Below are 14,348 nucleotides of genomic sequence, written 5' to 3' on the forward strand. Positions count from 1 at the left end.
TCTAGGTTTGTAACACACGGAAAAAATGAAACACTGGGCAGTAAGCTGGTCACACAAGACTACAATCTCCTTTAGAATTCATACCAATTCATTCAGGGCCTGCTTCTTTCAATATCAATGGAATATACGGTTTCGGTAGAAGATTTACACAGATTGTACAATCAGACTGGATGTGGTTAGGTTACTAGGCAGGAGGTCATCTAGAGGAAGACAGTTGGTCTATATGACTGGTTGCTATGGACAACTCAGTTATCTTTTGCATTTTTTTAAGAACCCTGCCTCCTGAATGTGTCTGGTGTCTTTACATTTTTAATTTATTTCATTACTATCACAAGGAAGCTGATGACAGAGTCACATGTTCTCCTTATGATAATGTTAAGGGTCTATTAAACCACCTAATGCATCCTCTGCCTCCAACCCATTCAGGCTCATTGGGGGCACAGAGTCCTGAAGCTCAGAGGTAAGGCTAGAGCTGCCCATGCACATTAAAGTCAAAATGTTTTAAGCTATTCCAAATGCTGATTAAATCACTTACTATGGATGCTGCTCCTTGATATTTAGAAGTTTTAGCTTCTTGCAGAATCAGCTGGTCCCCCGAGCACTGGCCCTGATATCCTGTGTTAGGGTGGCTTCTTTCCTTTGCAGGGCCCTTGTGTGTGCTAGCAAGCTGTGTGTGTCTAAGGCCCCATTCACACCTATGCGTTTTGTAATATGCGCGTCTGTCGCGTGTTTTTTTACCGCGATTCGCGGTAAAAAAGTCTCGCGATTACAAAGGCTACTTGGCAGTATACAAATGGAAAACGCCCTACAAAACGGACCAATACGCAGCAAAAAACGCTCCGGGACCTTTTCATGCGTGGGCCGTTTTGTAGTGCGTTCGGGACGGGCGGAAATACGGACAGGTGGGAACGATACCATTGACTACAATGCTATTTATTTTTTTGACCGTTTTGTAGAGCGTTCATCGAGCGTAGGACGCGCTACAAAACGGTCTGGTGTGAATGGGGCCTTAAACACACAGACGCAGCAAAGCAAGCTATTCCCCCTCCCCCTGCTCCCCTCTCATCCCTCCACTTTTCTCCATGCTTGTAGATGAACAGTTGCTGGAGATTGTCCTTTCCCTGGTGATTTGGTACTAGACAGGAAGTTCAGGGAAGTTGGGCTGAGAGAGTTGGAGCTGTTTAGAAGCATGACGACTAAGTACTTGGATAAAAATGTAGTGTAGTTTGGTGATCTATCTTTGTTAGAGCTGCATTCATTATTGAAAAAAGTTTGAGTTTTAATACTACTTTAAGATTTTTCTTATTCAGACCAAATCGCTTGATTCTCTGTTGAGTATTGTATTCTGACAGCCAGCACCCTCAGCTGTCAGAATACCTAAACAGTGCCTGCATTTGATTGGCTGCATTCACTGTTTAGCTGACAATTTTCAACCCGGCTCCTTTGACAACAGACGATTGCAGAATCGACTTTTGTCTAGCCAGGTGGTGCCAGCAGGGCCACCCACATATCGAAATTAAGTAGGAAACAGACGAAATTTGATTAACATATGGCAAGCTTAACTCTAGCCAAAACTTTGGAGATGTCTAATTTTCTGTCCATTTCATAGAAGAAGGGAGAGAAATGAGGGAAAATCTCCCCACTTCCTGTCTATTTTACAGTTATGATAGAGAACAGGAAGTGAGGGTAAATCCACAGGAATAGATTTCTAGTAAAACGAGGAAGGAATAACTTTGGCCAGGATTTTATTGCGGCCTTCACTTAACTTCCTGTACAGATGACCAGTGTACGAGAAAACAGGAACAGGAGAGACATTTACTGTATTAGAACAAGGACAACATTTAAAATGTGACATTTTAACCCCTTCGTGACTGACTACATACAGTGTACGTCGCCAGCATCGGGGCTGTTTAAACTTGTAGAGCCGACTGTCGCCAGATCGCTTCTGTGTCCCGTAGAAGGGGCCGCCCCCGGCGGACACCGCCGCAGTGCTTTCCGGGCTCCGTTGCCCCTCCTACGGGCACGGGACCGGCTTCCTTGGTGTCCGCGGGGAGCTGGGGAGGAGGTCGACGAACTTCCAGAGAAAAAAAAGGCCTCAGTCATGAAGGGGTTAAGTTCTAAACCTTCCACACAATATAAAAAAAAGAAGAAAATGACTGCATATGTATAATTTCTACTAACTGACATTATAAATATAATAATAGGGCTGCAACTAATGGTTGTTTTTTATAATCGATTAGTTGGCCGATTATTTTTTTGAATAATTGGATAAAAAAGTTAAATACAATCCTTAATTTAAAATCGCACTGCACTGGAACACATGACATTGCGGTAGCGTGCGTTCCAGTGCAGGCGATCACACTGTGGGTGGGAGGCGCATTTGGGGTGCCATTGAAATAAATGGCATTGAAACATACCTCCCACAGCAGAGTTTGTCAGGCTGAAACCGAGAATTACTTTTTTCCCATCTTGAATGTAAATACAGCAGGTAGTGGGCTGGTGCAATAACCAGCCTGCTATTGGCCATTGGCTATTGCACCCGCCCACTGCTTGCTGTGCCCTCCTCCCAGCATGGAGGAGAGAGCTAGGGGATCCAAACAACCAATCGGTAATGAGAATAGTTGACATCTATTCTCATAATCGATTAGTTGGTTGCAGCCCTATATAATATTATACACATATGCCTGTCACATATAAACCGGGCATTGGCTTTGTTCCCAGTGCACTTTAGTGCAGCATGATGCTTCTTGTGCCCCCCCTCATGAGGTTAACGGTAAAGTCCTAGCTCACACTAAAGTAGAAATCAGCAAGAATCACCCGTGTCATTCAGATTGATGTCACTGCCCATGCAGATGAATGCATTCTGCTTCATGACACTGGAAACAGCATTGAGACCACACTAAAGTCATAGAGGGGACAAAATGAGAAGAATCACTCTGCTCTTGATTACACAGTTCACTGTTTACATGACTAGTTCACATTTGGGATTATGAATGTTGGCACAATAGAAAGGGACTCCAAAAAAGCTTGCCTCTTTCTTTCTACTGATGCTGAAAAGGCTTTCGATTGGGTCTCCTGGGAATTCCTGTTCGCTACTTTGAAACACATAGGCTTGGGAGAACACATGTTATCCTGGGTATCGGCAGTATACTCCATCCCAACAGCATGTGCTAAGGTGAATGGCATCCTATCGGATCCTTTCCCAATCACCAATGGAACCAGACAGGGTTGCCCCCATTCTCCACTACTATTCACTCTATCTCTAGAACCATTCCACGGGCACGTTAGGTCTAATATTAATGTGACTGGAGTTAAAAAGGGATCTGCGGAATACAAAGTCTCTGCCTATGCGGATGACCTGATTTTCTCTCTCACCAACCCGGTAATCTCCCTTCCTAATCTCATGCAGGAATTTGCGACGTATGGCGAGCCATCCAATCTAAAGATCAACTTTAGCAAATCCACTGCCATGGGAATCTCAATCCCAACTCCACTTACCCGATCCCTGCAGAGTAACTTTCATTTCCAATGGACGACCCGAGCGTTGAAATACCTGGGCACGTTTATACCTCCGGACGTGAAGGATATCTTTACCTACAATTTCCCACCTCTCTTGGCACATGTACACACGCTCCTTTCCAACTGGCAGAATGGCTTCTTTTCCTGGTTTGGACGGTACAACGCCATCAAAATGACTATTTTGCCGAAATTCCTGTATCTTTTTCAAGCCCTACCTATCTCGGTCCCTGACAGGTATTTTCGCCAAGTCAACTCCTTGCTGACAAAGTTTATATGGGCTAATCGCCATCCCCGTTTATGCCACTCCCTCCTGACTCTACCTAAAGACTCAGGGGGCATAGCCCTTCCTGACCTACGTAAATACTATGTAGCTAGCCATCTGGTTCGCTTGGTCGACTGGTGCAGGCATTCACCTACAAAACAATGGGTGCCCCTGGAGGAATCCATGTCGCCCTATCTCTTGGCTAGGGCGGCATGGTGTCCCTCGACTTTCCCCCACTCGCTTAAGATCCATCCCCTGACGGGTACTACTCTTGCAGGTGGGGTCTGATTAGTGAAGCTTCCCCGCTCTACCCAATTATGGGTAACCCTGCCTTTCCACAGGGAACCTCGCCTGGCCCTTTTCGATGATTGTCAAGAACCTCTTTCAGGCCTCCCATTTTATACGTGGGGGTATGTGGCCTTCCATGGCATCCCTTACCGATCCGGACGGAGTGTTTGGTTTGGACCAATGGAAAGCATTCCAACTGAGGCACTTATTTCTCACCTTACCACCAGCTGCGTGTTTTGGGAACGCACGTACATCTTTTGAGAGATTGTGCTATTCCAAGGGACCGACGAGGCATACCCTATCTGAGATATACGCAACTCTTGCAACGCCAGCAGAGCCCGGAAAACCAGTGTTCCTGACACGATGGGAACAAGAACTAGGGAACACGTTCTCCGATGCCCAATGTCGGAATATTATCCATTTCACTCTGCGATCATCGATATGTACTAAATATCAGGAGACTAATTATAAGATCCTAACAAGATGGTATCGAACACCGGAGCTCTTACATAGGATGTATGGTGGAGTTGCCAACGTCTGCTGGGGATGTAATGCGGACAGGGGAACTCTACTCCATATCTTCTGGTCCTGCCCAGCCTTGGCACAATTCTGGTCAACGGTTCGCGACATTGTGAAGAAGTTCATGGAATCTGACTTCCCATTGGAACCCTCATTTTTCCTGTTGCACAACATTCCTATGTCCAGGAAAGCTTACTCCCGATCTGTGGTACGTCACTTGCTGGATGCAGCTAAATCCTGCATTCCTAGTCTTTGGAAGAATCCCTCTTCCCCTACAATATCTATGTGGATATGCAGGGTGGAGGCGATTAGGGTAATGGAAGACATGATTCTGTCTTCTCAAGGTAGGCAGGAACGTTACTCTGGGACATGGTTTTACTAGTTGGAGTACATGGATTCCCCTGAGGGCAGAGCATACTCTGTATGATCTCCCTCCTTTAAATGGCTCACTAGAAAGAGCCCAGTGAGTGACCCACTCGACAGGCTTTACCATGTCCCACTGTCCTATGCCTCCTCTTTCACACTTGCTTACTGGTCCTGCCCTCCCTTCCTCTCGTTTGTATGCCTCCTTCTTCATCCCTCTCCTGTCCTGATGTTGTCTGATGTCCTGCCCCTTCCCTCAGCCCCCGAAAGCAGAAAGGTAGACCCTGTGGTTTACCCTCCTCTGTCAATGGAAACCATGGCTTATCATACAATATGACATATAAGATGTGCATTGCAACCCCCCAAACACCCGGATGTGGCATATGATGTTATGCTGTTAATGTTTGATCCTTAGCCAATTAAGCGATTGGGGCTAGCTGATATAGCTTTACTTATTACGTTTGTATATGTACTTTCTCATTACTCGATTGTGTATGTGTTTATATGTTTACTGTAAAATGTTGGCTCAAAATAAAGAATAAAAAAAAAAAAATAGAAAGGGACTTCAGGGTCCAAGTAACAATATAAAACTCAGATAAAGCACAAAAAACAAACATTCACAATAAATAATCCGATTAGGAATATAGCTGTAGCACAGCAATTAACCTATTTAAGCCAATGTTAAGCACTATAATGATGATATTGAAATTGCAGCAACTTTATTTAGTGTATGTCAGGGCCTAATAAAAAAAAATGTACATCTGTGCAATATATGCTCATTTCCCCATGTTTTATTCCGATAAAGTTCCTGCAAAAATGCATTGTTTTTTATTTCCTGTTGTGAGCTGACAACACGGTGCACTGAACTGAAATTGCAAAGAATGGGGTCAGCCCTGCCCAGAATAACCTCCCTTCTGCATTTTCCATAGCAAAGGGGAGGTATTTGTTAGGGATGCACCAAAATTATGGCCAAAAATGGTACTTTAGGCAAAATGCTTATGGTACCAAAACAGCCCAAAATGCAGCATATGCCTAGCTTCTCGCCTATCCACTGGGCGACTGTTTTGTATCCCCTCCAATCCTTGCTGCTCTCCCCCACCTGTGTCCGCAGAGGCAGTGGTGATCAGAGGGGACACAGAGTTAATCCAGCTGCTGTCACCTAATGGGTAGTAGAGAAGCTGTCAGGAGGCCGAGTGGGGCGGTGCAAGGAGGAGAGCCCTGTCAAGATGTTGAGCGGGGTGGTGCGGGAGGAAAGCTCAGCCTCCTGCGACAGGCGGAGCAGTCAGGATGGAGAGCAGAGCACAAACACTCGCCGATCAGTGCTCTACATTACTTCTTGTTCATTCATGATTGTGGGCATAGTAACTGATACTATCTCCTCAGTTTATGAATGGGCAGGAGCACTCAGTATAGAATCTTCCAGTTCATTCATAACAGGGGCTGCAGAAAAAGAGATTTAGGACTCTGTGTTCTCAATCTTTTTCTATTTGACAAGGGAAATATCAGGGGTCTGTTTAGACCTCTGATATTTCTCCAAAGCCACTAACCGTAAAGTAAAAACAAAAAAAATCAATGAGTAGTAAAAATAAAATAATTTTTAAAAATGTTACAAAGATTGGGGGGTAAAAAAGTCATTTTGGTTTCGGTCTTGGTCTAAAAATGTCATTTCGGTGCATCCCTAGTGTTTTTTTTAGTTCAGCACATGAGCTAGGCAGAGCTGATAATAATGCTTGAGTGAAAATTGCATAGTGCACAGAAAGCAGTGCTCTGATAACAATACAGACCATTGTTAGGCTTTATATAAACTTAGGGGTATATTTATAAAGCAGATAATAATCTGACATACACCAAAAATGTACTGCAGGTGAATATTCCTGGGGCATGCATTTTAAAAGAACATCGATTGATAACCAGTAAATGTTTGGTGAAAGTCATATTTACCGCTTTATAATTACTCCACTAATTGTGCACGGGCACATCAAAGTTCTGAATTTGAGGGAAAACATAAGCGTAGAAGATGTAAACACTATAGGCTGAGAGTATCATTGAAAATGGTTTATTTCTTCTTACTGCTAAAGAGAGAGAAAACCCGTAACAAAGCCAAACAAAACACAGGAAGAACTAGCAATCCAAAAAGATATATTGCTAAGTTAGTTGGTTTCCATCCAAATCCTATGCACAGGCTTCTATAACTCTGGCTGGGACATTAGACTGATTCTCTAATGTCTGTTCTGCCATCTGGTGGTAAATACAGAACTCTAAGAAGGGAATTTATCAAAACTGGAGCAGACAAAATCTGGAGCAGCTGTACAGAGCAACCAATCAGTTTCTCTCTTTCATTTTCAAATCTTAACTGAACAAACTGAAGAGAGAAGCTGATTGGTTGCCATGGGCAACTGCTCCAGATTTTGTCTGCTCCAGTTTTGATAAATTCCCCCTAGGTTTTTATTGCTCCTCTACAAATATATTACCAATGTTAAAGCTGATATTGAAATTAGCTAAATATATTCCAGGTGCATCAAAACAAAGAGGCATGCATGCAGCCACAGCCGGTGTAGCAAAGCAAGAAGCCAGTCCATTGTCAGTATGAAGTAGTGGTCTCTCTGCAAAAGTCCGATACACCCCCTGCTGGATTGGCCCTATATTTCTGCAATCAACAAATCTTATGCTCCTTTCTGCTTAGGCAGTTCTAGCTCAGATTCAGCAGAGGGCATATCAGACTACTGCTGAGAGACCACTGCTTCCATACAGAGAACAAAGGTCCTTCTCTGCAGTATGTGGGCAGGGGACAAGACGGGCTTTTCTAAACATTCCTTTGTTTTGATGCACCTGGATATATTATAGAGTTCAAATGGGCCTTAATGTGAAATTCCACCTTAGTAAATGCACACTTCTTCATAAAAGGAAAATGTTTATTTCTTATGTTTTTGCATAGAAGCCAGTAAAACACTGCAACTGCGATCAGTGGATCTTGGGTGCTCTGGCTACTGCAGACTCTTCCTCCCGTCCACGTCTATAGGAAGTGTCAATGGGCTACAATAGCGGTGACGTCATAGCACTTGTGTTCCAGTGAGAACTCCAACTCCCTCAGGAACCCCTCAATTCAGGTGACCATGTTTTATGTTACACCCTTTATATGAGTGTAACATGAAACATGATCAGAAAGATGAATTTAGCCTTTTAAAAAAAAAAAAGACAAATGTATATAATACGCACATGCTTCGATCACAATGGGAGGGAAGAGTGGGAAATGTATTAAAACCTATGAGACATGGTCCACCATTATTATCACCCTTGAGGAGTTACCCCAGAGCAAAAATGAGCTGCAGCAGCCACTGCAGGACATGCATGTAGACAGGAGAAGGTTGCCAGAGATCAGTGCCCCCAAATGAAAAAAGAATAATTAAACAGTGAAAACATTTTAATTTTAAAAAAATTATTAACGGGGCTTTAGCAAACTAATTGTAATCCAGTTAAAGTTTAGATGTGCTTTAATACATTTATATGCAGATAAACCCACACACTTTTGCAACACTAAGGCATGCTAGAGGTCTTAAAACCAATGTCAGCGAGTTGTTATTGCCGCAGTTTGGAGTTCAACATTTTTCCTATGGTGAATCATTCCTACCTCCACACTCTCCAGTGAAGAGGACCTCCTCAGAGAGCTTTTCTTCTTATTCTTGCCTTGATGCGGTTCTTGCAGATTCTTGTTGGCCTCATTTTCTGCAGCTTCACGCTCAGGTTGAGTGCGTCGGCCATATTTCTTGGTACCTTTTACAAACTTTGGTTTGACTTCATCTGGAATGACTAAGCAATAAATAAATACTTATCACAATAAATAATCTGTTCACACCTATCTGAAATGACAAACTATAATGATCAGACAATGCTTACCTGGCTCCAAATAACTGCTTTCATCATCATCATCCTCGGATATGCTGATGTCAATAGATGAAGAAAGCACAGCTACAAACCCTTCTTTAAACTCCTCAAAGTTAACCTGGAAAAGCAAGAAAAATAGAAAATTCAGCTTTAAAGGAGAATTATGAGGCGAGTGATTTTCACTCAGCCTCATAATCTGAGCCGACCTGTGACAATGAAACTGTCACAGGTCGGCTCAGTAGATCGGGAGGTGAGCGAACACATACCGGCGTTTGCTCACCTCTCGATTCTGTCACTGCTCTCTGCCGTGAAAAGGGAGGGGCTGGATTCCCCCCTCCCCGCTCCGATCCGCCAGCGCTGACTGGCGAAACGGACAGGGGAGAGGGCGGGTACAGCTGGCTCTGCCTCTGGATAGGCAGAGCCAGCTGTCAATCCCGCAGCTTGGTGGATCCAGACAGTATTCCCGGGACTAGTCCCGACTGCGGCGTCTCAGTATACCACAAGCTGTAGCTCGCGGTATACTGAGCTTAGGGTGACGGGAGGACGCTAGTTTGTGTCCTCCCGTTACCCTTAGGAGAACTATGGGGTAAAGCCCTGAACCCATAGTTCTCTTAATACTGCAATGCTTCCCCATGTATCAAATATTATACACCATTTGTTATCCATGCCTGCAACTTGTCAAGAAAGCCCCATATATAGATATAGTACATTATTATAGAAAAGAGGCAGTACGGGATAACAGCAGTGGCCCAGATCTTTCCATAGAGTATCATGGTTGCCCTACTGTCAGTGGCTTTATCAGTCAGGACCCCAGTGCAGATCTTGTCCCAGATTCACACCATACTAGACCCCACCTCCCCCCGCAGTTTATTAAATTTACTACAGTGAATATGGTGTTATCAAAGAGGGGTTGCACAAAGTAGCCAGAGCACAGAGTTGAGAAGCTTCTCCGTGTAACTCCTGATATTGGCAATGTAATGTAATATTATGTGACCAAGTTTTCGAGACACATGCAGTGGGATCACTGCCCTGGCAAATGTTTTTTGAGCAGGGGAGAGGCTAGAACTGGCCTTAGTCCCCCAAAAATCCAAGGAGCCAGTGCACTGACAACACCTTTTAGGGTCCTCTGGTGAAGCCTGTATCACCTGCTAGGGTGTCACCCGTAACTAGGCTCATGGCCCATCACTCCTTGTAGGATGTTCAGGTGAAGCCCTCATCACCTGCTAGGGGTGTCACCTGTAACTAGGCTCATGGCCCATCACTCCTTGTAGGATGTTCAGGTGAAGCCCTCATCACCTGCTAGGGGTGTCACCTGTAACTAGGCTCATGGCCCATCACTCCTTGTAGGATGTTCAGGTGAAGCTCGCATCACCTGCTAGGGGTGTCACCTGTAATGGTAGCATGGTACATGTGGACTAGAGTTTCTAGTTTGTCTTAGCAATGCCAGTTCCTATACATTTACCATATTAATGTTATTGCAGGATGTGCACCTACACCCTCTTCAACATGTATGCAAAGTCTCATGTGTTATTGTAAACATAACAACTTGAAAAGTACGTATTGTAAAGATAGTTATGAATAGTGACACCAAGTAGCCAGACCAATATTATTCTTACAAGATGTTCAAAAGAAATTGTGTATGTTTACTCTTCTCAGTGAGACGTAGAGCAAATAAAAATGTTTATTTATTGTTGTACCAACTACATCACATTCAGGAATTCAGGAATGTACGGTAACCATCTGTTTGTAGACATGTCTGTGTTCAGTGATTACCATGGAAAAAAAAGTAGTAACAAACTTTGTTCTTTATCTCCTTCCCTTTCTTGGTACTTCAAACCTAAAGAAATGTTACAACACAAAGGTAAGTGTTTGTATTTAATCCATTCATGGCAGGACTCTTTCTTGCCTGCCCATACCTACAGCAGCTCTAATTCAAATCTGAACAGGCAAAGCAACAACACTTTCTTGTAGTGTCAGAGCTTGTCCACTGCCTCCCAACCACATTCCTTTTGGCCTATTACTCTGCTGGCTTACCACCTTGGACAGAATCGGGGGATGAAAGAAAGTGCCGCAGCTCTGCCCATTCAAAATAGCTGGCATTTAGGCACAGCAGATGGCAAAGAGAGAAGAGGCAAGTATGTGCTGGCACCCCTGGGTAGCAGCTCTCTCTCTCTCTTCAGACTTTAAGGCTACCAGGGAGCTTGGCGAAAAAGGCAACTACAAAAGGTTTTAAGCTTAGGGCCTAATCACACCACCTGCAATGCGCTAAATGCACATTACATGCGTAGGTTTGCTGAGAGGACATTCATTTTGAATGGCAACCCAATATACTTCCACAATGCACTGCAACGCATCACAAACACGGTGTCCTGTGCGGTGCACTAAGAAAATTGCAGCCACTATTTTTTGTGTATTGAGATGTATTACAGCCCATTCACTTTGAATAGGCTGCCTAAAGTACAACACAACACACTTCAATGCACGAAAACTCCTGTATTGCAACAGGTTGTGTTGTCAATGGCCTCTTAAAGTGCAACTCCAGGCAAAAAAACCTAAATACAGGAGTGAAATACATATATATGTTGACAGCTTTACCTGAGAAGGGATTTGAAAGTTTGGTCAGCCATTCTTGTGATATACACACACACCTCAGCTAGTTAGTAAGGTCATTCTGCTACTTCCTGCTTTACCATTACAGTTTCCTGTGTCAGCTACTGGACAGAGGTAATGATGCCAATTCACTGTCCAATGAGGAGACAGGAGCCAGAGAGCGTACACAGGACCCAAAATTACCAGCCAACAGATCTGCTTCAACACTGATCACTCACCCCTTTTAGACAAAGGCCACTAGTCCTACCCACCGGGTAGTAGGACTAACTTTTAGTTTTAGGTCCAGTTAAAAGCAGATTTGATTTGACACAAAATTATTCTGGCAGTCTAGTATAGAGTTTGACCTTAAAATATTACCCTGGCAAAGTGATCGTTGCCCAGTAGTGTTTGCAGGAGTAATGGGAGCTGTGCATTCAGATGGAGCTTGTGACACAGATCTGTCAGCTCGTCTTTGTCCAGGTAACCCGTGCCTGTTGTGTCACAGCTGGAGAAGACCTCTTGTAGCTGGGACACATATTTGTTCTCTTCTTCCTTGTCCATCCCATAGCAAACTACAAGAAAGAAAATTGAACAGTCAGTCCAAAGAGCACTGGCCACATCACACAATGCAATTCATGTAGACAAATGACAAATGCAAGGGGGGCCTCTACAGTGAGATCATCTCATAAAGTATAGTCACTGTATCAGTGACTAGAATATTAGGATAACAGCATGCAATGAGCATCCTAAAAGGTGCCAGAGTGATTGTGCCTCTGTTATAACAAAATCATCTGTGCCAGTGCAACCGGACCTTCCAGAAAATGGAACGTCCAACAGAGCAACCGGTTTGTAGCTGATATAAGTCATCACGTAGCAACCTGATTTCTGTTATATTAAGTTGGGGAAAGCTGATTTGCACATACTGTATGTTGCACATCACCTCTGTCTGTTGCGCCGTCTTGCTGAACAAGTCCTTAAAGCAACCCTGTCATAAAATGTTCCCCAAACAGACATACCTGTAAAAGAAAAAATACCTGAATGCCTTTCCATCCAGCAGAACATTTCCCCTGAAGCCCACAGGGAAGCTGACAGTTTCCGGGATTGTCAATATTCTGGGTTCCAGAAGTGTTTGTTTCCCTGTGGACTTCAGAGGAAGATTTCTCACAAATGGTGAGGCATTTTGGCAGGGCAGGCAATTATTTTACAACAAAGATGGGCAAATTAATATGGAATTCAGAAGCCAGTCTGTTCAATCCAGGAGCCAGCAGATGTTTTTGTAGGAGCCAGTTCCTTTGGCAACAACTAGAAAAAAACTTCAATAGTTGGGCACCAACTGTAATTTTTAGGGAGCATTGGCTATCTAACTCCTGGGATATGTCCAGCCATGTTTTACAAATATGTCTGGGGAACTTTTTTTTTAATGGCAGGGTCCCTTTTAAAGGAAACCAGAAATGAGAGAAAACAGAGGTTGCCATTGCTGACCTTTTCTTCTGTAACAAGTATGCAGATCAGGTGTTCTGACTTTAGAGAACCTGGGCTATACTCGTATACGTAGGACAAAGAAACAGGTTGACTTTAAGGGGCAGGTTCACACCATTTTTCGGACCAGATCTGGTTCAGAAAATGGTGTGAACCTGCCCGCAGTTCCAGTGCATTCCAGACCAGACAAAATGAGACATGCAGTATTTTTATGGTCTGGTCGAACAGACTGTGCTGGTGTGAACAGAGGCCAGAAATAGCATAAGGCTGGATTCACACCTAGGCGTATCAAATCTGCGCGTTTCGTGTCGCGCGTTAGTCTCGCGATTGGCGCGTTTCCGAGGGCTACTTGGCTGTATCCCAATGGAAACGCGTGACAAAAACGCCCCAAAGAAGCTCCAGTTCTTCTTTGGGCGTAGGACGTTTTTGTAGCGCGTTCATACGGCCGTAATACGCCCAGGTGTGAACCATACCCATAGGAAATAATGGGATTTCAGTGTTTGAGCGTTTTGCAGAGCGTAGGAACGCGATACAAAACGCCCAGGTGTGAACCGGGCCTAAGGATACATTAGGATGCATTTTAGGTCCAGAAACAATCTGGTCTGGTCTGGTCTGGAGATGATCTGGATGTGGTGTGAATGGGCTCTAAAGTAGTATTATTTTGAGATTTGTTTTGACATGAATCCAGATGAAACAAATATACATTGCACAAAGTATTTCTTTATATTTTTGAGCAAGCACTTACAGTCATCATGTTTCTGAAAAGCTGGTTCCAAGTCTCCCAGCTCCTCTTCCCTAAACTTCCTGTCCAGTACATGATCACAACAAACAGCACAATCTCCAGCAACTGTTCAGAGGGGAGGGGAGTAGCTTGATTTGCTGTATCTGTGTAGACACACACAGCTTACTAACACACAAAAGGGTGGCTCCATAGAACTCTGCTTGAGAAAGGATTCACCCTAAAACAGGATATCAAGGCCAATGCTCAGCACATGGGAAGAAGGAGAGTACTGTATATCATCTTCAAACCCGCCAAGGTATTTTCTTTGCCTGGTTTCTGAATGGAAAGGAAATGTATGAGCTGCATAGGAGGGGGCATTAAAAGCAAACCTGTTTCTTTGCCCTGCATGGGCAAAGCACAAATCTGCAGTAACTCTGCATTTCTAATTTGAACGACTGCATAGACACTATCAAAACAAGACAGCCAGGGAACCAGCATTCTTAAAAGCAGTTCAGCTATGGCAGCCTCATATTTCTTTTATTACAGGTTTCCTTTCAGTTACATCATTTTAGCTGGCCTCTGACCCAGCAGAGATTACCACGCTGCACCACGATAATCATTGTGACATGAAGCAATGGGAATGTTTTCCCCTGTAATTCAACTGCTATTTTAAGTGAAGCTTGACATCCTGAATACTGTGTCAGCACATTTTTCTTCTGCACAGTG

General features: G+C 43.9%; 1 protein-coding gene across 1 annotated transcript in view; it reads right to left on the bottom strand.

Moving 5' to 3' along the window:
- NINL (ninein like) overlaps positions 1–14,348 on the bottom strand; it is an 88,399-nt gene that overhangs the window by 52,941 nt on the left and 21,110 nt on the right. Inside the window, exons 2-4 of the mRNA XM_018573289.1 lie at positions 11,801–11,994; positions 8,846–8,951; positions 8,580–8,758 (exon numbers count right to left, since the gene is read on the bottom strand). Coding sequence (XP_018428791.1) covers positions 8,580–8,758; positions 8,846–8,951; positions 11,801–11,983 — 468 coding nt within the window. The 5' untranslated portion in view covers positions 11,984–11,994. The remainder of the gene's footprint in view (positions 1–8,579; positions 8,759–8,845; positions 8,952–11,800; positions 11,995–14,348) is intronic.

The sequence above is a fragment of the Nanorana parkeri genome, unplaced genomic scaffold (genome assembly GCF_000935625.1).
Source record: "Nanorana parkeri isolate BGI_ZX_2015 unplaced genomic scaffold, ASM93562v1 scaffold46, whole genome shotgun sequence".
Taxonomy (NCBI): domain Eukaryota; kingdom Metazoa; phylum Chordata; class Amphibia; order Anura; family Dicroglossidae; genus Nanorana; species Nanorana parkeri.